General features: G+C 46.9%; 2 protein-coding genes across 9 annotated transcripts in view; one reads left to right on the top strand and one right to left on the bottom strand.

The window, feature by feature from the left end:
• Positions 1-10024: 10024 nt before the first annotated feature.
• LOC142579466 (uncharacterized) lies at positions 10025-20216 on the top strand. Its single transcript, XM_075689667.1, has 3 exons — positions 10025-10249; positions 10334-10489; positions 18099-20216. The coding sequence occupies exons 1-3, from the start codon at positions 10230-10232 to the stop codon at positions 18379-18381; spliced, it is 459 nt and encodes a 152-aa protein (XP_075545782.1). The 5' UTR covers positions 10025-10229; the 3' UTR covers positions 18382-20216.
• The window catches only part of sxc (O-linked N-acetylglucosamine (GlcNAc) transferase sxc), a 20812-nt gene continuing 15503 nt past the window's right edge, over positions 18394-23702 (bottom strand). For all 8 annotated transcript variants that reach the window (XM_075689658.1, XM_075689660.1, XM_075689662.1 and 5 more), the window contains 4 exons: positions 22520-22736; positions 21139-22449; positions 19852-20426; positions 18394-18716 (listed from right to left, as the gene is read on the bottom strand). In XM_075689658.1, the coding sequence (XP_075545773.1) occupies positions 18566-18716; positions 19852-20426; positions 21139-22449; positions 22520-22736 (2254 nt within the window). In that variant the 3' untranslated portion in view covers positions 18394-18565. The remainder of the gene's footprint in view (positions 18717-19851; positions 20427-21138; positions 22450-22519; positions 22737-23702) is intronic.

The following is a 23702-nucleotide window of genomic DNA, read 5'->3' as shown; positions in this document are numbered from 1 at the left end:
CGCAGGGCCGTTTACACCAACACTTAACTCGCCCTCCAGAAACATATAGCACCTTAAAAAGTTATCTTTTTATTCTCCTTTTATTCTCTACACACGTTTATATATTTGCACAAGGTGCTCTTTAGCTCGAGTCGCCGTTGCGCCATGGCACACACGGTCAGCCTTGTCCCAAAATGTATAAAGATGTAGATCTCCACGTTCGCAAGAAGTTGGTGCTGCGGTCTCTGAAGCACGCAGACTGCGGGCACAATGGTAAGTATACGTACGTAGGCAGAAAGCGAAGTATACGAGGTGGCGATGACGTCACAGTAAAGTCATCAGTGCCACGGATTGAGCGCAATATTAAAGAGGGGAGAAGCTAGACCTTCATTTCTCTCATCGAGAGGAGGAGAGAGAGTAAACTTTACAGAAAAGAGCACACGAGCGTAGGTATAGCTCTTCCGCTGTGCAGTGGGTGGTCCCCTCAGTCCAGGAGTCCAGCGGCCTGAGCTGCCCTTCTCGCTCGGTTGACCAGGTTGAGCTGGTCCGTCGAGTCGGAGCTGGACAGCGCTGCCTCCCGGTGCCGTGCGGCAGGGCGTGTTATGGGTATGAGCTGTGGCGTGCTGGCGCAAGCCTATACCATGTGTTAAAGCGTCAGGCATTGATCGCAGTGCGGGCGCTTATAGGAATATAGCGCAAGGTACATGGCGTGACAGAGACTCAAATGTGGATACGTGTTTCTTTGATGTTTTCGCCATATTACGGCTTCCTCTCGCGTCAGGTCATTGTGAGGCGGCGGTAGTGTTCTTCGTGAATGGCGATAGTGTCGTAGGATGTGTGTGTAGGTTGGGCTCGGGGTTGAACTGCTCGGCGCGGTCCTCTCGCGGCTTCTGGTGTGCAGCGCTCGGGCGTAGGCGTGTGCCTTCTGATTGCCGCGTAGGGACTCCATTACCCGCAGACCACACGATTTGTATGTATAGCGGGAGCTGGTGCACTCCACTCGGAATGCGATGTGCACGCGGCCGTGGAAAAATTTCTGCATGCAGTCTGAGAGTCCGTCATAATATTGACGCACTCCCAGTACGGTCTCGTCGTGATGCCTAGCACTGTCGCCAGTTCATCTGCCTCCGCAGCGCTCGCTCTGGAGACCGACGGCGCATTTATTTCGTTTCAGTGATTGATCGACTACGCTGGTGACGAATGCGGTGCTTCTTGCGGTGCTGGCCGCGTCTACGTACCAGGAAGTGGGGTGGTTCTCGTACTTCCTCGCGAGCGCCTGCGTTCGGGAATGTCGCCATCCGATAATCTTTCTCAGCTGGAAAAAAATGCATTAGAAATTTTCAAAGAGTAATACAACTCTATAGAACTGTGATGCACGTTGATATAATATACAAATAAAATGGGCAGGTCTTCTCATACGAAGTGATAAGGCCTATGACGTTTAGAGCTGACTACCTAATCAAAGTCACTATAGAGAATAGGCGCATATGGGCAAACTTCACATTGAAGCAACTAAACAAAGCACCCTTAGATGATGTGCGCGACAAGATATGTGAAACGGGTCATCACGCAACAGAAAGGAATATATACAGGGTGCTAAGTATGAACAGCTGGGCTAGTTGGTTGTGATTAGCATTATGAAACATCGTTCCAGCGCACAAATGAACAAGGACGAGAAAAGAAAGACAACACGAACGCCAGTTGTGTTGACGAGAAGAAAGACAACACTGGCGTTCGTGTTGTCTTTCTCTTCTCGTCCTTGTTCATTTGTGCGCTGGAATGATGTTTCATAATGCTAATATACAGGGTGTCCCGCGTAACTTGAGCTAACATTTTAAAAACGAAAGGCGCGTTAGAATCGAATTACACCAAACGCGTACTATTTGCACTGGCCTATACTCGGGCAATTTTTTTGTTTTCCCCATAACGCACTAATTAATGAAGTTTAATTACCCAACATTTTATTTATTGGCAGAGGACCCCAAGTATGATGCGCAGATTTGTAGAGCACCTTTAGAAACCACCGATCGAGTTATTTTCTGTACGATACGTCTCACGTAGCCCTTTTTTCCGGGTTGCAAAGAAGGCCCGCGAAACATGAGAAAGAAAGCCACGTGGCGGAGTGGTTGCGCAGTGGCATCGTGCTGCTCTCAAGCGTGCGTTCGGTGAACAAGGTCGGCTGCACCGTGACTGGCGACGAAGAAGCGGCAGGGCGTTCTTGATGTCCTCGGCAGCTCTCGGCCAGCAGCATGCATTGGCGCCGTCATTCGACAGAAATGATAAATTAATGGAACTGAAAGTGGATTAGTTATACACTTTCAGTTCCATTATTTATTTATTTATTTATTTATTTATTTATTTATTTATTTATTGAAAGATACCTTACGGGCCCCTAGAGGCATTGTGTAAGGGGGGAGAGCACACTCAAAGGTTATACAATAATTAGAATACATATGTGAATACGTATACAAAAAGTACAGTGTAAGAAATGCGCTAACATGCAGTAATGTAGTGTTTAAAAATGTGCAAAAGACAAACCGAATGCTTTTGAACACGAGAGGTCAGTGAACAAGAAATTTCCACAAAGGAAAATATAACCAATAGAATTACAGAGCGAGCGGGACAATATTTGGCTATAATAAAACAGTATTTAAGGAGTAGTAGCACAATAATAACAGGAAACTCAAGAAAAAATAGCACGTTAGGTTATGTAGAGTTTGAAAAATGCGTTGCTAGAAGATGCCGGAATTTTTCCTGGTCACTTTCATAAGCGATGGCGTTAGGAAGATTGTTCCAAAGGCGAATGGCTCTTGGAAGAGCGGAGTAGTTAAATGAATTAGTCTTTCCGTAGATACGCATGAAATTTAACTGATTGTACAGCCGGTGTGACCTGTAATGAGGAGGTTCAAGAAGCAGGACTGATGGTGCTGTATCATGGACATAGCTATGAAATAATGATAGCAGGGCTATATCACGACTATAATGCAAGGGCTGTAGTGAGAGGTCGAGTTTAATTTGTGTTATGCTTTTATTATAGTCTTAACAACGTTAAATAAAGCGTGCAGCCCTACTCTGGATAGATTCGAGTTTTCAGATCAAGTATTCCTGATGGGGAGACCAGACGGATGCGGCGTATTCAAGCTGAGGTCGAACAAATGTTAGATAAGCTAGTTTACGAATGCCTTCAGTAGAATTATGCAACTTGCGTCTTATGTACCCTAATGATCTTGAAGCATTGGTGCATATGTATGCAATGTGCGTTGACCACAAGAGAGTAGAAGTTAGGTGAACACCAAGATATTTATATTGAGTATCATACAAAATAGTGATGTTGTGTGGTAAGGAAACATATATTTAATATGCTTGCGGCTAAAAGAGATAATTTTACATATAGAAACGTTAAGCTTCATTAGCCAAGTCTTACACCAAAGAGAAATAAGTTCAAGATCTTTTTGGAGGATTGGATGATCATCGGCACATTTGATGGAACGATAAAGAATGCAGTCGTCCGCAAAAATGCGCACGTGTGAAGAAATGCTATTGGGTAAGTCGTTAATGTATATTAGAAATAGTAATGGCCTAAGAACGCTGTCTTATGGTAAACCTGAAGTAACGTGCGAAAGAGGAGAGGACAAATTATTAACTGCTGTGAATTGCTGACGATTAGAAAGGAAATTGCGAATCCATGTTAATGTAAGATAATCTCATTTAAGAGCAGATAATTTCAAAATCAAAAGCCAATGTGCTACGAGGTCAAACGCTTTTGAAAAGTCTAGAAAAGCACAATCAGTTTGGAGATCCTATTCCATGTTAGCACGCAAATCAGTTGTTAGTTCTAGTAATTGCGTTTCACAAGAAAAGTTCCTCCGAAGTCCGTGCTGGTTAGAAAAGAAAAATTTGTTGGCTTCGAGGGGACTGTAGACATTTGATGCAATTACATGTTCGAGCATTTTACAGCATATAGATGTTAATGATATTGGACGTTAGTTTTCCGGTGCGTGTTTATTACGCGACTTAAATATGGGTATGACCTTTGCTATCTTCCAATCTGAAGGCAGCTGTCCAGTCTCTAAAGATTGCCTGAAGATGTGAGACAGAATTTTACTAGATGCTGTGACGGTGTTTTTCAGAATTATAGAATTAATGTCGTCAACGCCACAGGATGTGGTTAGCTTGAGGTTATTTATCAGGCATGCGACGCCTTCAACTGTTATTTCAATTGGTGACATGTATTGGTAGTTCAGCTCCGATTTGTCTGTCAGGTCAGCCTGATCTTCTGTGGTGAATATAGGAGAAAAATAAGTATTTAAAGTAGAAGCACACTGAGTATCTGGTATGGAAGTGTTATTGTTGTGTAAAGAAATGTTAGTGTGGTCCTGATCTGGGCTTATAATGTGCCAGAACTTTCTGGGATTAGATTTTAAAAGTGATGGTAGGTCATGAGTGAAGTATTTATCTTTAGCTGAAAGACAGGGCAGAACAGTAAATTTTCAAGCTTTCCTTGTACGTGTCCAAAACTGCTTGCGTGCGCAAGCGCTTAGCACTTTCGTAATGGCGTTTCTTCCTGTTTCTCAGTAAGCTTAATTAATTAATTAATAATTACTTCAATTAATAAGTGCTAGTAATTTTCCCTGTGTTGTTCTTGGTATATTTGTTTGTTGGTTTCCTTATATATATATATATATATATATATATATATATATATATATATATATATATATATATATATATATATATATATATATATATTGTAGAGCAGGATGAACGATGTAGTGAGTCGTCCTCTTCAGCGCTTTTGCTCGTGAATGCCGTTCGCGCTCGGAGTGCGTGCTCTGCCTAGACTGTCGCCGCTGCGATGCTCCTAGTCCGATCAAATGAATACCTTAACATTTGGTGGAGAGTGCTCTACCCTCAAACCTCTCACGCTTGAGCTACGATTCCATACCCTGCCATCTATCATGTCTAAGGACGCCTCCCAGCAAACACCCTCCCCTGCACCGACCGTATGTCCTACTGTGCCTCGTCACTGCGACCCTGCAACTTTCACTGGCGCGGCTAACACCAATGTGGAGGACTGGCTCACCACATACGAGAGGGTCAGCGCGCATAACAAGTGGGACGAGCCAGCCAAACTGAACAATCTGCCGTTCTACCTCGAGGGTGTCGCCAGCATGCACAACAACCACGAAACAGACTTCGCGACCTGGTCCGCCTTCAACACCGCCCTTGTCTATGTATTTGGTCGCCCCGCTGTTCGTAAGCTGCACGCCGAGCAGCGTTTGCGGGCGCGCTCCCAGTAGACGGGTGAATCATTCAGCAGTTGCATTGAAGACATCCTTGACATATACAAGAGAGCATACTCGACCATCGCGGAGTCTGATCGGATCAGACACGCGCTGAAAGGTTTCGAAAACGGCGCCTTCAACCTATTGCTCACCAAGAATCCTCGCTCAGTGGCCGAAATCATCACATTGTGCCAAAGCTGTGAAGAGTTACGGCGGCAGCGGTCGTCGACCCGTCGCTCTTCATCGCGCGACGAACCCCTCGTTGGTTTGACTACAATTTCGGACCAGTCTGCATTTCTCGAGGAAATGAAGGCGTTCGTCCGTGAGGAGGTTTCCCGCCAACTATCACTGCTGACCTTTGCGCAGCCGCAGCATACATGCAGGAGTCCCCCTCGCGTTTTGTGCCTCCGCTACGCCGCACCATTGAGCACGACAGCACCTGCTCTACAAGTTCGCGGCTACCGAGCAGTACGAGTATCCCTCGTCAGCGTCTATACCGTCAGTACAGCCTCCCTTACTTGGCGGTACGTGGAACACATTCTGCACCCTTCGGGGCTGCAACTTTCCTCCCGGGATGCTATTCCGTGCTCTGCTAACCTTCGCCGATGATGCCGGTCTTGCCGACCACCTTTGAGCTTGTCCCGTGACGCGCCTATAGGCATCCTCTCTTGTCGCTGCTTTACTTCCACCGCACCTTTCTCTCCCTTCCTCTTTTCGCGGTGCGGTTGAGGTGTACTCTATTGAGAGACAGTTACCGCGCTGCACTTAGCCCCACCTTTCAACCCCCTACCAAGAATCTCTCCCTCTGAGCACGAGATCAATGCTTTGCCTGAGCACCGCCAAACTGCTCCTGCGGCTGCAACTCTAAGCTCCGTAGACGCCCCTACAGATCCGCGCGCCTTCACTACACTCTTAAGCAAAATTGCGCCCTTTGGGTCGTATCTTGCCCCACAACAATAGTCGTCATCTGTTTTGTCCGCATTTCCTTTCTTTAACGCAGCGAGCCCGGAACTTCCAAGTCACGAACGGCATGACAGTGCATTCTCGACAGGAAAGTATCGAGCGCAGCGTTTTCAAGAAAGGAAACGCAAGCAAGACAGATGACGATTACTGTAGCGCGGCAAATATACACCCCAAAGGGTGTGCATTTGTTTAAGAGTACTTAGCTACGCCGATGTCGTCGCCTGGCCCCAACCACTTCCGCAATGTGCACCTCTCCGCTACGCCGACGTCCTGTCGACCCCGACCGCAGCCCGCCGCGCAACCAGTCTACCAGCCGCCCCGTGCAACGCCTCCTGTGCCATGGATATAGGACGTATACCACGGCGAATAGGTGGCGCACTTCGGACAATCGACCCATCTGCTTTGCGTGCAGCTACGCCGGCCACGTGGCACGCTTTTGCAATCGCGTGCAGCCTTCTAGCGCCGCATCATACCCGACAAGTCGTCTTGTCGGTTCTCCCCGCCCATATAGGATGACCCACCTTGTGACTTGTCACCGGCAGTACGCCCGAGGCCCGTCGCTCACTATCGCCGATGCGGCCTCGTCCCTTCGCTCGGGAGGAGAAAAACTAGTTGTCGCAGTCCACGAGGCACAGCCTGCGACGCTATCGAAATCTGAAAGCATTCAACGAAGCCCACCGAACGTGATAGGCGTGTTTGTGTTCACGCATCTGCGCTTGTAGACACTGTCGCCGCCGTATCCGTTATGACTGCGCAACTTAGCCGTTTGCTTCGAAAAGTGACGACGCTACTTCCTGGACTATCCGTGCAACCAGCGCCCAGCGTATTCACCCCATAGCGGCGTGCACCGCTCGTCTTGTCATTGCGGACGTTTTATACGCTGTCGAATTCATGATCATATTGTCACGTATAGTAGTGATGGTGAAGAAGGCAGCAGAATTGCGAATGACGTTTTATTGGGCGAATCTGTGTTCTCAAAAACAGGCTACACTCAAAGAACGATAGCGGCGAACATAGTTGCCGATCGTCGAAAATCTGCTCAGCGGGTCAAGCGCGTTGGCTTTTATACATCAGTCATCGAAGGTTCCAGAGTAGTCGCTGGTGCCCGCGTGTCTTCGAGAAAGTTCTACGCCATTCGCGTCGCGCATACATGAAATCAGATTACACAAGGTTCGGTGACAACAGACAGCGGACAGAACCATCGATAATATTCGAGAAACTCCCGATACATGCAGGCGCGTCCTGCGCTGTGCGATAACATTTGTTAGGCGGTGAAAAGAGGTCACCCGAAAAAGATAAAGTACACGTGTCAATATCCTCATGCTCACATGACCTCATCTTAGGCTGCGATTTTCTCTCCAGCCACAATGCAGTGATTTATTGCGCACGCGCCGATATAGAACTCTCGCCACTGACGGACTTGACGCTGGTCGACAGTCCTTCGACTTCGAACAAGCTACTCGTCAAAGATGACACCACAGTCCACCCGAACTCGTCAACGGCTGTATCCGTCTATTGCAGCAGCCTCTCCGACACCACTGAATACTACTTTCTCCATCCGACAGCTTTTGCACCCGAAAAGGTCCGCTGCTACCTCTTGCGACCGTAGAAGTCACTGAGTGATCCAGCGCTTTGTTAGCAACCCGTCTCCACGCACTGTGATGCTCCTGCAAGGGGAATGCCTTGGCAGGGTGGAAGCCATTAAAGCCGCGCAAGTTATGGATGTGACAGAGGACACGCACTGCGCCACTTACATTAAGTTCAGGGCTATTTCTACGTCTGCTCAGTCAGCCTGTGATGACGAAAAGCACGCGCGTTTGAAGACGACTTGACTGAAGTCGGGCACGAAAGTTGCAAATAAACGCAGCGCGAACATGCGGAACTTAGGAGGGCGAAAAAACTAAAGAAGCCGCATGCAACAGCTAGCAGCATATGAGATTAGTGATGAGCGTAGAATCGCTCGCTTACCTCCTCACAGAGTCGGGACCATTGTGTTGGGTTGAAATCAGCCCGCCTGATTCTTTAAAGCCAGAACAATTCATCCGCGCCGCTCTCACTCAGCAGATGAAATACGGAATAGTCGCTTGCTGTCACTTTCACTTGTGCTGCACCCGAAGGCACAGCAACGCGGCATCGCGAACACGGAACTACGCTACAAAAGCTCTAAGGAGGCGCTAAACGTGGTGCCTCCTTACGCCGCGGCGTTGGGCCAATGGGAGAGAGAGAGAAGGAGATTCTTGAATATGGGAAGGAAAGGTTGGGGTAAAGTGCAGCGCAGTAACTGTCTCTCAGCAGAGGACACCTCAACCGCGCTGCACAGGGGGTAGGGAATGAAAGAAGAGGGAGAGAAAGAGCACCAGAAACAGGGCCGAGCGTCAAGAGAATGCGCAGGGGAGGAGGACGGCGGCAATCTTCAAAGGATGGCGCTACTTCTTATATTTATTGAGGGATTTTAGCATATGGTGGTGACCCTTTGACACATTAAAAACCACAGATAGACATCAGTTTTTGCGAGCGCGACAAATGAAACCAAAATTAACCGCCGTGCGCCCGCGCACGGCGATGCCGCGAGCGGTCGCCTACGCGCTTGTGTGTACAAGCCGTGGAATTAAAACCAATGAACTATGGAGGGGGAAAAAAAAAGAAAAGAGAGATAGAAACTTGTATCCGTATAGGGTGACAGCACTCGCTGGGCAACAGAGAGTTGAAAATCGTGCGCTTATTTCATACATACAGACGGCGTTGTAGATATATGGCATCGATCATTTGAAACTTGGTCGCGGCGCCGTATATTTACGTCTTTGGCCCTCAAAGGGTTAAAATAAAGCACGAAATTTACCAATGAGCAATTCTGCGCCAAAAACAGATATCGCAGTTCTGTAAACTGCTTCCGTTATAGCATTGACGATTAGATCGGCAATTTTTATAAAACATTTGCTGGCCTAAATCAAATGTTACTTCCAATAGTAACTAGAATGTAAGGTTTTCTTTTAAATGCAAAAAACCTAATCAAACAGGTGATGTCCAAATCATAATGTCTATATGACGCTTTCCGGCTCCCGCAATCCCTACCGCCGCATACAAACAGCAAAAGCATAGCCTTCAAGACTTGCATTTGTTTCCCCAGAGGGCGCCACCTCTAGAACGCGTAAATTCGGACACCACTTATTTGGTGCAGTACCACAGCAGAATGCTACGTCACGTTCATGTCTACGAGCAGTAAAACAGCTCTAAACAACAGGACGAGGAGAGGGACACAGACACCAGCGCTGAGTAACAGCCAAGTGTCTTTATTCTTTCAGTCAGCATATATATACTCCGCCGCTATCTTAAAGCACAGAATCAACAGAATTCAGCATGCGCAGGCAGTGAGAAACTCTATGTGCGCAGGGGAGAATCATGAACAGGGCTAATAATAATCAACAGCGGAATCATGGGTAATCATGAACCAACCAGCCCAAATGCGTACTCTTCTACGTTCATGTCATTCGTGGCATGAAACTAGCTGGCTCGCAGCGTTAAAGACAGAAATTGGAGGCAAGGTAGATGACGATTATCGTTGTGGCACTTGTGGGACAAGATAAGCCCCAAAGGGTGCAAACGTTTTTAAGAATATGTACCATGGCAAATGCTGAAAACCGGTCTCGGAGGCCGTAAGCCGTTCCCATAGAGCTAGTATAAACAGTATAGTATAACGCTATGGCCGTTCCATACAAGGCCGCTAGAGGTGCACGTATAATTTTGCTTCTGGAGTCTGTACCAGCAGAAACTCCAGGCGCCAAATGTACGGCTTCACTGGGTCACTGAATCGCTTGGTCTAGCGTACCAAAACAAACATGGTAGCGGCCTTTTGGCGTTTTCCGCTGAAGTGTGCTTTTTCACCTGTGTGACGCTAACGGCGCAAGCCGGCGTTTCAACACTGCCTCTGACCTGCCGGACAGTAGGCACATAACCTGCACATTTCGGTTGCCTGCGATCGGGTCGCACCGCTTTCGATCCGACATGCCGTTGAAGAAGAAAGTGTAAGTGCGCTTTTGCTTCAGCCTCTGTTCGAAGGCAGCTCCGAACTGCTGATTGACTTGTGGCACTCTTTTTTCCCCTCTCAGAGAAAACCTGTCCGGCGTCCGCTGTCAGAAGTGCCTCGAACTCGGCCACTGGACTTATCAATGCACAGGAAAGCGCAAATACGTGCACAGAGATTCAAGGACGACAATTCTCAAAAACAACGTGAAGAAGCAACTCCTAACAAGTACAATGCAACTGTATGTACTGTTTACCGAGCGACCGCATGTCGTGCTCCAGGTTTGCGTAATTTGATTGCAGCAGAGGGAAAAGAAAAGTTCGGTGCATACTTACGTAGTGGCACAATACAGCGCGGAAAGGTGACAACTTCGTGACAAGCACTGTACGTGACGAACGGTGACCTTAAAGTAACGTTGTTTAAATTGGGAAAACACTGTCCAGGCACCTGCGCCAACTCCTTCCTCATCCGTGCACTTCCACCTACCTACCTCTTAATCCGAGACGAGATATACGAATGTACCAGATAGCCCGAATGTACAGTAAAACCCATCTAGGATGAAGTATGCGAACAAAATCTAACCAGTGCAAAAAAAAAAAAAAAAAAATTAACAAGAAATCAAGCAATCATTACCAAGCTTAAACACGGAAATGCTTCTTTAGATGTCAGATTTCTAGTGGTGGCTGATCTTTCGTGATGATGTAAAATAAATAGAGAAAAGCAAGCCATAATGTTTATATCAGTAACATTTTTGCCCCATAATACTCAGAAGCCTGAGACCTCCCTACAAACAATCCTCTTAAAGTGGAACACTTTGCCACAATCAATGCCAATGTGTCCCCAAAACAGCTTTGAAACCCTACAGCAATAACTACATTTTGTTGCACCCTGTTCCACGTATTTGGGTGGTTCCGTGGGATCCATTGCCATAGCTGGAATGCACTACTGAAGTCCATAAGTTTCGAGAAGTAGTGATATCTCTGTCACATAAGAAGTTTTGTTCCTGATTGAAGTAGAACTGTATCACAATTCAAGTGCAATTAAAACAAGACGGTGCTATGTGGTTCAACTTAAATCTCAGACAGATGTTAATCACAGTTGATCTTCCACATACGAGGTTTCAATAAGTAGATGCAGCCTAAACAGAAAGCAATAGTTGACAGTTGTGCGTCCGATATGCAGTACAAGCAATGCACGATGTGTTTCATTGATAGTTGTCCCCTGCTAGTATTGCAGGGTATTTAATAGACAAAGAACATTTTTGCCAGCCAATGTTCGTAGCAGTCATGGACATCATGATTTGTGTGGTAGTTGCCAATGAGGTCACTAACTTATTTTACTCATCACAGTGGCAATGGCATTCACTGCCAAGCACAATGTTGTAGGTTGAACTCCACCAGATAATCGGACAACCTGTTTTACTAACAAAATTTTTGTTGATTGCATTAAGGCACTTATTACAACTGTGGATTTGAATCCAGTCAGTTCTCAGGACATGCCCACTTAGTAGAAATACTGTGACCACCACCAGTTTCAAAGTACGACCACTTAAGAAGGCCCATTGAATGACAGAAAGACAATCCCTCACCAGAATAGAAATGGACCAACTTAGTTCAGTAATTGGGCACTACCTCCCTCTGTAATTGTACGAATAACCTGCGGCCCTCAGACCCAATGGGTGATGTCCACACCGTGCCCCGCAGCGACGGCTGTCAGAGTAACAAAAAGCAATTGCAAAGGCAATGCATTTGTGTACGGAAGGCACCAAATATGCTAGAACCTCGTTCATGCGTTAAAAAAACGCGAGCGAAACGTACTAGACGGGAAAACGTAGTATCCGAAGTAACTAAAAGAATTTGACAGACTCAACCATTGTTGACATCTACGTAATGCGAGGCGTCGCGCGGATCGTTGCGCCACGAGACGACGACGTGCGTAGAGCTGGTGGCGCTCCGGCGGCCTGTGACACATTTTGTTGACTTCCTATTGCGTGGTGTTTTAAGAGGGCGACGCCGAATGTCGCCGAAGCGAAACGTGATGCCCACGTCGCGCCGCCTACAGCAGGGAACGGTGGCGCGTTTCGGTTATCGCTTATCAAAAGCATGCGCTGCGCTTTCGGCGGCACCACACGCTGTGAAACAGATAGGTGAAGATGCTTATCGCAAAAGGATTTGCGGTGATAGCTGTGAATGCCGCGTGCGACGACCCCGGAGACGATTTGCTGGTACCGAAATGAGAAACTGAGTGCGCGCCGGCGTATTCACGTGAGACTGGTGGGAGAGTATTGCGGTGAACCTGCCGCAGCGGTCAGTCTTATATACTGTTCCCGATCGCGTGCGCCACGCGCATTCTCTTGTTTACATGGGATCTAGCGGCCGGAAAACGTATCATACGATCGCAGTTTGGCGACGTACTGAACGTTAGTGCCGAAAAATCTCGTTTTCCGGGAACGTATGAACGGGTAAAAAGTGAGCGTAACTCCATTGGGTCATTTTTTGTGTTCTCGATTGCGAACGTTGGTGCCGGGAAAACGTACGTAACGGGAATGTATCAACGAGGTTCTACTGAACATTTCATGGCCACCAAGTCTTGAACACCGCCTATGGCTGCAGCGCACTTGACCAGGCAGCAATCAAATTTGCTGGGCAGCAGAGATTGCTAGGTATCTCTGGAATGGCACAGGCGACCAATGAAAACTAAGCCTGGCAATGTTCAACATGCAAACAATATTGAATGAAGCTAGATTAAGAGGGCTCTTTGGGGAATTATCAAGTATTACATGGAATGTCATAGGGCTCAGTGAGGTTAAGAGAACTGGTGAGGTGTGTGGAGTACTGACTGATGGGCACATCTACAACAGAGACCTCTGTGATAAAACATAATACAGGACAGAGCTTGTAATGCATAAGGATATAGTGAGCAACATTGTTTAATTCTTCAACATTAACACTAGGGCAGAGGCTACTGTACAGCTAAATAAGAGCTATAAATCAAAGGTAGTATGAATCGATGTACCAGCATTTAGCCATGACGATGAAGAAGAAAAGCTATTTGAGAATGTCGAATTAGCAGTGAGCACTCTATACTGTAGTAATGGGCAACTCCTGTGTAAAAGTGGGGAAAACACGGGTTGGAGAAAGTAAATTGTGAGTTATCAAAGTGTAAAAATAGTACGAAAGATATGTTGGTAGAGTTTGCGGAAATGAATTCATTGCGAACAATGATTGCCTTTTTTCGGTAATGCAGAAATTGAAATTCACATGGAAAATACGAAATGGAGAAATGCAAAGTGATAACAGAGAGGCAGCTTACATGATACTTGGAATGGGGATCACGCAATGGTTCAGAATAAGACATAGAACGTCATAAACAGCAGCTGAGCTGACCGGCGTTCAAGAAGCAGTCCACTGCATACTGCAACAAAGCCTCGAGAAATGAACAGTGTTCTGTGACTCAAAACCGGCACTGCAACTCATGAGCTATTACATGAACCACAGAACCGCATTTAGTCCTCTGGTTTATGACATCATGATTCTGCTTCCTGAGGCGTCTGAATCCGGGCATACCATCATGCTGCAGTGGATTCCTAGCCATTGTGGAATAGCTGGAAATGAGCAGGCTGATGTGGAGGCAGAAGAGGTACACACACTGATGGGAAGATTATAAAACTAAATTTTTCCCAGTACAACATCAGCACCTTGCTCCATAACTCCATCAAAACCTCTATGATGCAATATTGGGACAACCCCGAACGTCGGCAAGAGCACCTCCATAGACTCGACGCTGGTTTGTGATTCCGGCTTCCACTTCAGTTGTGGAGAGGCCAGGAAATGCTCATCCATCATTTACTACTCGGTGCGGCATACACTCACTGATACCTTCACAAAATTGTACAAGAACGTGATTAACGTCTGTCACACTTCTGAAACAATAGATCACATACTTTACATGTGCCCTCAATATGCGGCCGAGCGAAGGACACTTAGGTTTAGTGTTGACTGCTTGGACTCCCTCCCCTTATCGGAAGAAATGATTTTAGGCACTTGGAGGAGAGTTGACCATGCCAAACACTCCATAAGATCACTCTTGGAACTTCTGATGCGAGACCGGCTAATACGGGTGTTACATGGCACTCTTGTGAACACGATCGAGCCCAATCCGGATCGACCTTCTTGGTTGCGATTGGCTTCTTTGCTCAATCTACAGAAGGGACCCAATCGCTATGGAGAATTTTGATCCTGATTGGGCTCAGTCACGATTGAAAATGGCCGTGTGTCACCGGTATTACACGGTCGCCTCTAGGATTTGTGAGATATGAAGACAGTGCGAGATTTATTTGCACAATAATGTTTCGTGTGGGCAAGGTTACTCCTGCATGTAGTGTGTCTAAAGCGCACATCCGCGTATTGTACAACATATAGTAGCTCATTATACCATATCATAATCGCCTGCCAGCTACTTTTACTCCAGTGGGAAGTAGCAGGCTAGAGACACGGCTGACTTCTCCTCCTTTCTCTTCACTAAAATCTACTCCTCCTCCTTAATCAGGGAGGACACAGTTATTATTGCAGTAACTGACCATATGCCACTTATCTGCTGGTATAAAGCGTCTGGAGCAGTGCAAGCAACAACATGCAGTATTTTTTTTTTAATTCGATGAAAACACCCAGGTAACAGGAAAAGAATGTTTGATGTGTTGTTGGACAGACCTTCACAAGATGTCACTACTAGTGTTTTCACTGCCATCTGCATTTGCTGTACTATCTAGTACACTCTAGCTGTACCCCAGTATTTTCCTAAACAATGAAAGCTAGCACTCTCTATTATAGACTTTATATATTGTTTTGATTCCAACATGGTGCAGTGTCACAGCCTAGTGACAGCGTGATTGACCAGCATGATTGACCAGCATAATTGACCTTGATATGAAGGGGGAAATCAGGTCAACCTATTAGCAGTCGGTAAAACGTGGAGAAATTCAGGCTAGTGCTTGTGAACAAATATGAAACTTCAGAAAAGCAGGATGAGGGTAGCAGATAGGTTATGCACAACATTTTTACGTAAATAATTCCAGCGGCCTCTTGTTTAAGTCCAGTGTAAGACAACAAGCCAGGTACCAGGCAAGCTTCCCAAGCAACAAAGAACCTAACGAAGAAATAGCGAAGTGTGGAAGTCATAAACCCCAGGTCAGATTAGCTGAATTGTCAAAACTCATCAGCAGGTAGATGACCGAGTGCCATTGTATAACATTGGAAAGGTTGAAGAAGCAGTAATGAAAAGGAAAACCATGAAATCAGTAAGAAGGAAACTTGGCATTGGAAGAGACCAGACACATACAGTCAAAGATAAACAGGGCAATGTCATCAGCAACTTGGATGATGTCAGCCAGCAGAGGAAGTCTACATTCAAGTGTGCAAGCACACAGGAAAGCCTGTTCGTCATAATTGGATGTTTTTCCAGAAAGGAATTGGAAGTCCCATGTGTATATAGGGATGAATAAAAGGGCATTGTAACCTACTATGTGCAGGGGAAAATGGACAGAAGTAATAACAGGGATAGGATAATGGGGAGTAGCTATTGTACTTTGAGAATCTTGGAACACTTTATGTGCAGTCTCATAACGTCAAGTGTGCCAGAGGTGTGGATGAATGCTAATATTGACATGCGTCATTGTTTTACCTTTTGCTGATATTTGTTTTCACTGGTTCATTACTGTTATCAAGTCGCTGGGCACAAGGCGTGCCTACAGTATTAGGAATTCCTTGAGCATTGTCACTATAATTCTGTAGAGGAGGAGGCTTATCTGATCAGGCTGTGTGCATGCTGTGAACATTCTTAAATGTATGCAAGCACATCGCGTAAGAAAGGAGACAGATAACTGAAGGCAAAAGTATTGAGTGCTGCTGGGTATGAAAGCAAAAGAAGATGCATGTCACAACTGTTCAGGAAGTTTGGGAAGAAGCAAAATGGGCTGTGGTAATTTGTCACTGGCACAGCAAGAGCAAACTTTGCTGCTTCGCCAGAGATGAGAACAGCAGCAAGACAGCACCATTGCTGCACACACTGCTGCAGCACCACTGCGGTGGGCAAGAGGTTGAACGGTGTGATGCGGCGTCTTGTATTGTCACATTCTTTGTATTATACACCACTGCACAGGCGCTGCCCGACCCAAGAGCTTGTACATGGCCAGCAAATAGGGTTATTCAGGTACAGGCCACCCGAGTATCTTAGCTGAGGACCAGTAGTGCTTTATGTAATGAACTAAGACTGCAAGGCCCAACTTTTCAGATCAGGGATTTATTGGCGATCTTCCGGGAAGCGACCAACAGAAAGGCGCCACCAGGTCTGCTGCGACGACTCGCTTTGAAAGGACGACCAGACATCAGTTCCCAGCCCTTCAGCGCCACCATGACTGCGGCAGCGACTCGTTTTAAAGGGAGGACAATGCGGCGCTTCCCCAGCCGTTCAGCGCCGGGATGTCTGCTGCGGCGACAATCGGCTTTGTGAAGGCAAGGATGCGCCGCGTCAACCGGGGGACGGCACCGAGATGGCTAGGCGCAGTCGGCGGAGCAAGTATTGTTAGTGTGTACACCGTCAAGGTCTGTTTGAAGCAGAGGAGCTCCTGAAAGGTATTTTGCGGTGCCGTCTCACGCAGCTTAGAAGTATTCAGACAATGGGCATACGCGGCGGCCACCGACTGCAAGGTCAACTCTGGGATAAAGAGACGCCTGCTCGGGTCCGGCACCGTGTCTGCGAGAACCCGCTCACCTCGGCGTGGTCAGTGCAACCTGTGCGGAATAGAGTGCGTAAACCCTCCCCCTCAAAGGCGGGTCGGCTACAATGACTTTGGACACTCGGAATTGGTCGGCGGCGAACTGCTGTTTTCCCTCACCTAGGGATCTAGGGAGGACAGAGTATTTAAGGAGCCATTGGCAGCTCCTCAGTGTGCATTCCTCTTTCAGTCATGTTAGACTGATGAACTGTAACATTCTCATGTAGATATTGTAAGTAAATCCCGAATTCCTCGTTCTCGATGAGCAGTCCTTCCCTTCAACTTCCTCAGCATGGGTAAGTTGGACGACGGCATGGGCCAGCTACCATCTATTTCATGCCCGACCCCAAACATCACAGTGGTCAGTGAGGGTGAAAGGGGTGTGATGTAGAGTTAGATGTTGATGGTGTGGTCAGTGGTTGGACCAAGTTGCTACAAATGTTATGTAACGTTTCTCAGTGCTTTCTGACAAGTTTAGATGCTGTAGTCAATGGGTGGTTGGACTGTGGAGAGGCAGTTGCGGGTGGTGAAACAGTGCCGAGAAGACAAAGATGCAACAGGCAACTTGTGGGAAAATTGGTTGGCACGATGGACTAAACCAGCTGATCAAGGCATGCATGCTAGTGGTGACACCGACACTGTAGTGCTTCGTTACTGCTGCAGCAGTAGGCTCGAAAGCTTTGCATACAGATTCCCGCAGTGCACAGGATCTGCGCAACTTAATATGAACTGCGACGAGTCTCTATTAAGCGAGGGTTATATTATGCAATATATTTGGACTTAACACTTACCAAATTCTGAACATTTTTGTGCATCTAGAACTTATACAACAGCTTCTTTAGAAATTAGTCCTTTTTTCGTGTGCCTAGTAAAGCTTGAAGGGGGGAATTGTCATCCCTTTTCTGGCACACAGCAACGTGTAGTTTCACACTACTTCAAATGCTATCTGCAAATACTGGTACTTTGCTGTCTCACCACTGCTCGCATTTCGAAGGCTCAGCCTTCGAAAGTTGCATTCAATGTTTCCTTTTGCCACTATTACGCATACTGGGGCTTAAAATTTTTACTACAATTGCAGGAAGAAACCTGTACAGCCCACCAGGCGAAGTTCCGAAAAGTCTTCCAGTGGCTCAGATGGGGAGTCTCACAGTGGAGACGAGTCAGATTCCAGTAGCAGCTCATCCAGCAGCAACAGCTCATCTAGTAGCAGCAACAGCAGCAGCAGTAGCAGCAGTTCCAGCAGTAGTGACAGCTCAAGCAGCAGCAGCAGCAGCAGTAGCAGCAGTAGTAGTAGTAGCACATCCTCCTCATCAAGCTCTACCTCCAAAAAGCCACCACCAAAGCGAAGTAAAGTCAAATGACAGGCACACATATGAAACTTCTCAGTGACTCTTTTATTCCCAACTTAAGCCTAGCAAGATTAATAAGTGCCTGCTAGGCAGTCTTCATAATGTTTTTATGTACAATGCTTTGAAGTGATGGTCACAGTGTGCCACCATAGGGTGTGTTGCGCTGGTGGCCTTGTGGTGTCAATGATGCTTGCTCTCAATCCATGATGTGATCTAGTGGCTTGTTTTCTTCATAGTTGGCCCACATCTTGAGGAACAGGTTCTCCAAGTTTGATGTGTAGGTGCGCACATTGAACAGGGGACTCTCCATACGGGCTGCCCACACCTTCGCTCTAATGGCTTTGAGGCTGTAAATGAAACAAAAGACTCTCAAAAGATGCAGACATAAAAAATGCAAGGACATAGCGGTGGTAGGTTATAACAAATTGGGAGAAAGCTCCCGTCCCTGCCATAAGTATCATTATGCCTAACGAAGTTCAACCCTGCCTGCAATAATGCAGGCTAAAGAGATGACGTGCCACATGAATGATAGAAGGAGAGGGAGAACCTGTGCAGGCAGCTATTATCCCAACTATTATGCACAAAGCTTTAAAAAAAGTAGAGTATAAAGTGCATGCTTTTTGGAGTCTTGTTGAGAAATCGCCAGTAATCCTTTAGTCACTGACATCCTGCATGCCCTAGCATATTGCAAAGGCAATGGTGGCGGGTGATCACACAAACAGGCACCAACCACACAGCCATATTCTGGAAAAATGAATCAACAAGTGAGCCTCACTGGCCGCACTACAACCATGCGCAGTACTGACACTACAACTGTGGCCAAATTGATCACGCACAACTGGATTCCACACGCCCACTAAGGTAATGCTGAGCTGTACCAACAAATCTGCTTGAGTCCTTATCTGTGTCCAGTACAACAATTGGCACTACCATAAAAGGACACTAAAGCAAAAAGTAAGTATAGCTGCATTAGTAATTTATGTATCTACAATGCCAAAAAATGTGAATTTTGCTGTAGAGGTTCTTCATACACCAGAAAAGAAAAACGAGTTGGGGGAACAGAAGCTGAATGGCAATGCTGCTTTGCACCATTTTTGAAGTTCCAGCATCGGCTTGTAGCAATATCATAAATTTTGATGGCTTCTGCTTGGGCCTGGTTTTTAACAATTTTCGTCAGTAAAGATGGCCTACATTGTGTTCTAAAGGAGCTAAAGACTGCACTTAGCATGTTTTGATAATGTTTACTGCATCACAACGGCCCAAATATGAGAAAATACTTTGAAAACCATGACATTACGCTGACATACCAGCTCTGGGGTTATGGCACAAAATTCAGGAAATGGTAGCCTGTCCTTCATTCTCACTTCTAACAAAAAACCTCTTACCTTGAAATAAACAATAATAGTTTTGAAAAAGGTCTTTGTCAACCTAAACGGTGTTTTTCTTTAGTGCCCTTGTTGTAAACAACACCGCAAAACTTACTAGTCTCGATCTGTTCCTAGCCGCACAGCGATGTCCTGGTACTCTCGGCGTGACCGTGCAACCAGCTCGGGTACACCCAGGCAGTGGAGCTGAGAGGCAGCCACACGCGATGCTAGAGTCTCCCCTGGCCAGGTGACAACAGGTGTCCCAGCCCACAGCACATCCATTCCTGTCGTGTGGCCATTGCAGAGCGGCGTGTCGAGGCATACATCCGCCAATTGCCCACGACGCACATGCTCTTCCTTGGCAGCCACATTGGAGAAGATGATACGGCCCGACTGCGTGAGCCCTTCAGCTTGCGCCCAGGCTTGCACGTGTGCCTCGCCCACAGCGGGAAAACGCAGCAGCCAGAGGACGCTGTTCGGTACACGCTGCAAAATGTTCACCCACATGCGCAGCGTGGCTGGGTCCAGCTTGTACAGCTGGTTGAAGTTGCAGTAGACAACCGCATCTTCAGGCAGACCATACTGCTGCCGGCATGTGACCAGGATAGCCCGAGGCGCCTCCTCACCAGTAGCTGCTCGAGTGTTAACTTGGGTGCTCGCCAAGCCATTGTGCACCAGCACGCCATTCACCTGCGAAGTTCAGTGTCATGCCCGCTATGAGACCTCGAGTCAATTATACCTGTCTTGTCATCATGCTAACCCATTAAGTTTCCTGCTCTCTATTTCTGCATACAATGTTTCAACACTACAGTGAATGGATGTCACAAAACAATAGTATCTGCTAGCTAAAGATGAAAATATGGTCATTAGCACAATGAAAATCTTACTCACATGGCCATGGTAATGCAACAGTTCTATAAAAAATGAGCCACACACTACTGATGTTGCTAGGTGTGGCAGTTCAGTGCAAAAGAAAAAGGAACAGAATCAATGGAGCTACATTATTAGTACATAGCTTCAGGTCTAACCAGTTTTTGGCCACACATTTGCAATGTTATGTTCTTGATAGCTATTTCAATGCGGCTGTACTGCACTGCTCGCAGGCTGTCAGCAATTCATACTCTGTTCATTGCTGCAAACTCCACAAAGTTGAAAACGAAACATGTTGTGCAAATGCAACTTGTCTTGGTTTAAAAAAAACCTTCATGACAGATTTTAACTGCTCAAAGAATGTGGAAATAGAGATGAACCTCTCACTGGAGACAATACTGCGGAAGCGCTTACAGAGGTATGAAGTGCTGTCCTTAGTCACAACACCTACTAAGACAGGAACTCGGTTCTACAACACAAAAATGATGATTTAGGTACAAGTAAGGGAGCAAAACAGCCAAATAATCCTCACCTGAGCCTGCACCTGACCAGAACTGATCATAGCCTGGACTGTGGTCGGCAGTTCGATGACAGTCTTCACCACTTCCACACGCTCACCTTGTTCTGCTGCAGCAACTTCACGAATCTTCTTCACCTCTGCCTTGTCGATAATAGGAGACAAGTCTGTGGCATTCACAATGGACACATTGTCCGGTACCTCACCATTGCCCTTGAGCCGAGACTCGCGAGAGTCAATGATGGCTCGCTCCATAAGATGGGGAAACATGTGGCGGTGGTCGCCAACAAAAAAAGTGTGTGGCATGTAAGCCAGCTTCTCGGAATACTGACTAGTTAGGTGCGGTGGTGAGGTGACACGATCTGTCACCAGGTAGTCCATGAAGGGAGCTCCGCTGGTGCCAGGGTAGCCCAGCCACATCGCCTGCACGGGAGCTGGTCGAAGTGCAAAGATTTCATTGCGTGCACCCTTGGTGTAGCCGTTCATGTTGACCAGGATGTGGATGCCATCGGCGTGGATGCGGTCAGCTGCCTTCCCATTGCAGGGTATCTGCGACAGGTCTATGAAGTGCTCAGACTCGGTGGCTATTTTGGAGCGAAAGCTGGTGCCGTCATCTGGACTGAGGGCATAACAGAAGACCTCAACGCGTGACTTGTCATGGAAGCCAGGGACGCTCTGCATGAGGTGCGATGTGGGGTGGTTGCCAAAGTCCGAGCTGACATAGCCGATGCGGAGCCTTCCCTGCCGCTGCCGCGGATGCTGGTACGGAGCCCGGTGCAGTACCTGGATCTTCTCGAGGCACAAGTTGGCATGGCGAGCGGCGATGGCCTTGCGGAACTCATGTGACAGTGGGTACAGCATGGAATGGTGCGGGTGTACAGAAGGAAGGCGGTTCTTCTCAAGCTGTTCCGCAACAATGGCAACCAGCTTCTTCATGCGGCCTTCATATTCTGTCCAGTCGCACACTATTTGCAGGCAGTGAGCCAAATTGCAATAGGCATCTGGAAACTCTGGCTTCAATTTCAGCGCTGTGCGGTAGGAAGCAATCGCCTCTGGGATGTTGCCCGAATCTTTGTGAATGGATGCCAGATTGGAGTGGGCATCGGCAAAGGCTGGGTTGATCTGGATGGCACGCGAGTAACACTGAAGGGCACCCTGAACATCGCCCATTTCCTTAAGGGTATTTCCCATGTTTGAGTAAGCATCAGCAAATGTTGGTGAGATGCGAATAGCTTCACGGTAATGTAGCAGAGCCTCTGTCAGCTTTCCTTGCTGCTGCAACACACTTGCCAGGTTCGAATGCGCCGCTGCGAACTCCGGGAACACCTGCATGCGTCAAATTCATCAGCATGCAGCACACGCGAGCTTAGCAAAACAAAGTTGCCGCGGGCCTTACCTCAAGTGCCTTGAGGTAAAGACGAGTGGCTTCCTCTACAAATCCTTGTTCTCTCTTAATGTTTGCAAGGTTGTTGAGCGAGTCTGCATGGGTGGGGCAAAGACGAAGCGCTGTCTGGTAGCAGTCTTCTGCCTCTGTCACCTGGCTTTTTTCCTTAAGGGCATTTGCCAGATTGCAGTATGCATCAGGAAAGTTTGGCTGCAGGTCGATAGCACGCCTGGGTGTACACGAAGATGTGAAGTCAGGAAACTTGCAAGTAACAAGAGAGTCAACATGGAAAAGAGCAAACACACATTACTGAAAGACATTACTGTAGATTTTAGGTTTCTGAAGCTATGCTGAAAGGTGGTGCTCAGCTGAAGCAATTGCCAGCAAGTCTCGCAAAGCTAGATGTAGCAGCCACAACTTCCTCCTCTCGCTCAGACACAGCTAGTTTTGTGCATGATATTGCTGCATCCATAACTCCTTGTTAGTTTTGATTTGATTAATCAATGTGTTGTTTCATGTTAGCACACAGGTGATGTTGCTGCAGAAGTACACAGCCATGCTTGCATTCCATCCCCCTCAAAGTTGCCACAGCACCTAAGCGTGCGCACTGTGAACTTTAATTTTGCGCAAGGTAGTTGTGAACATAGAGTACATTTAAGAATATAGTAAACCTCTATTAGCTTGACGCTGTAAAAACTGGAAAATGTTTCAAGGCAAGTGGAGTTTCAAGATTAACAAAATAACGAAAATAGAAAAGCCTGCTGGCCATGCATAGACCACGTGAACGCTTTCCAAAATGCCACCAGTAATATTCTCGCTAATTTTTGCATGCATCAGCACTGGCCACATCAACATCTACAAGCAACGGCATTACTGGCACTCTGCAGAGACAGCATGCTTGACACAGAGTCAAGACAATTGCTTGTAATGCAATACAGTTGCCGACCAATAATTCAAACTCAATGGGGGCCACGAAATATCCGAATACAGTGAAACCTCGTTAAACCATAGTTGGCCGGAGCTCGGAAAAGTGTACGTACAAAACAGTAGTACCGCTTAGCCGAAATAGCATGAGATCGCCCACTTACCTGTCAAAAACGGAACTCGGAGAGAGTGCGGTGAAAGGGGAAAAGTCATGCAGTATTTATTTACTTCGCACGACAAACAAATTTTCGTTTGATGCCGCTGCAGCCTA

Source organism: Dermacentor variabilis, chromosome 4 (genome assembly GCF_050947875.1).
Source record: "Dermacentor variabilis isolate Ectoservices chromosome 4, ASM5094787v1, whole genome shotgun sequence".
NCBI lineage: Eukaryota > Metazoa > Arthropoda > Arachnida > Ixodida > Ixodidae > Dermacentor > Dermacentor variabilis.
The sequence above is the reverse complement of the archived record's forward strand: the minus strand, read 5'-3'. Positions and strand labels throughout refer to the sequence as shown.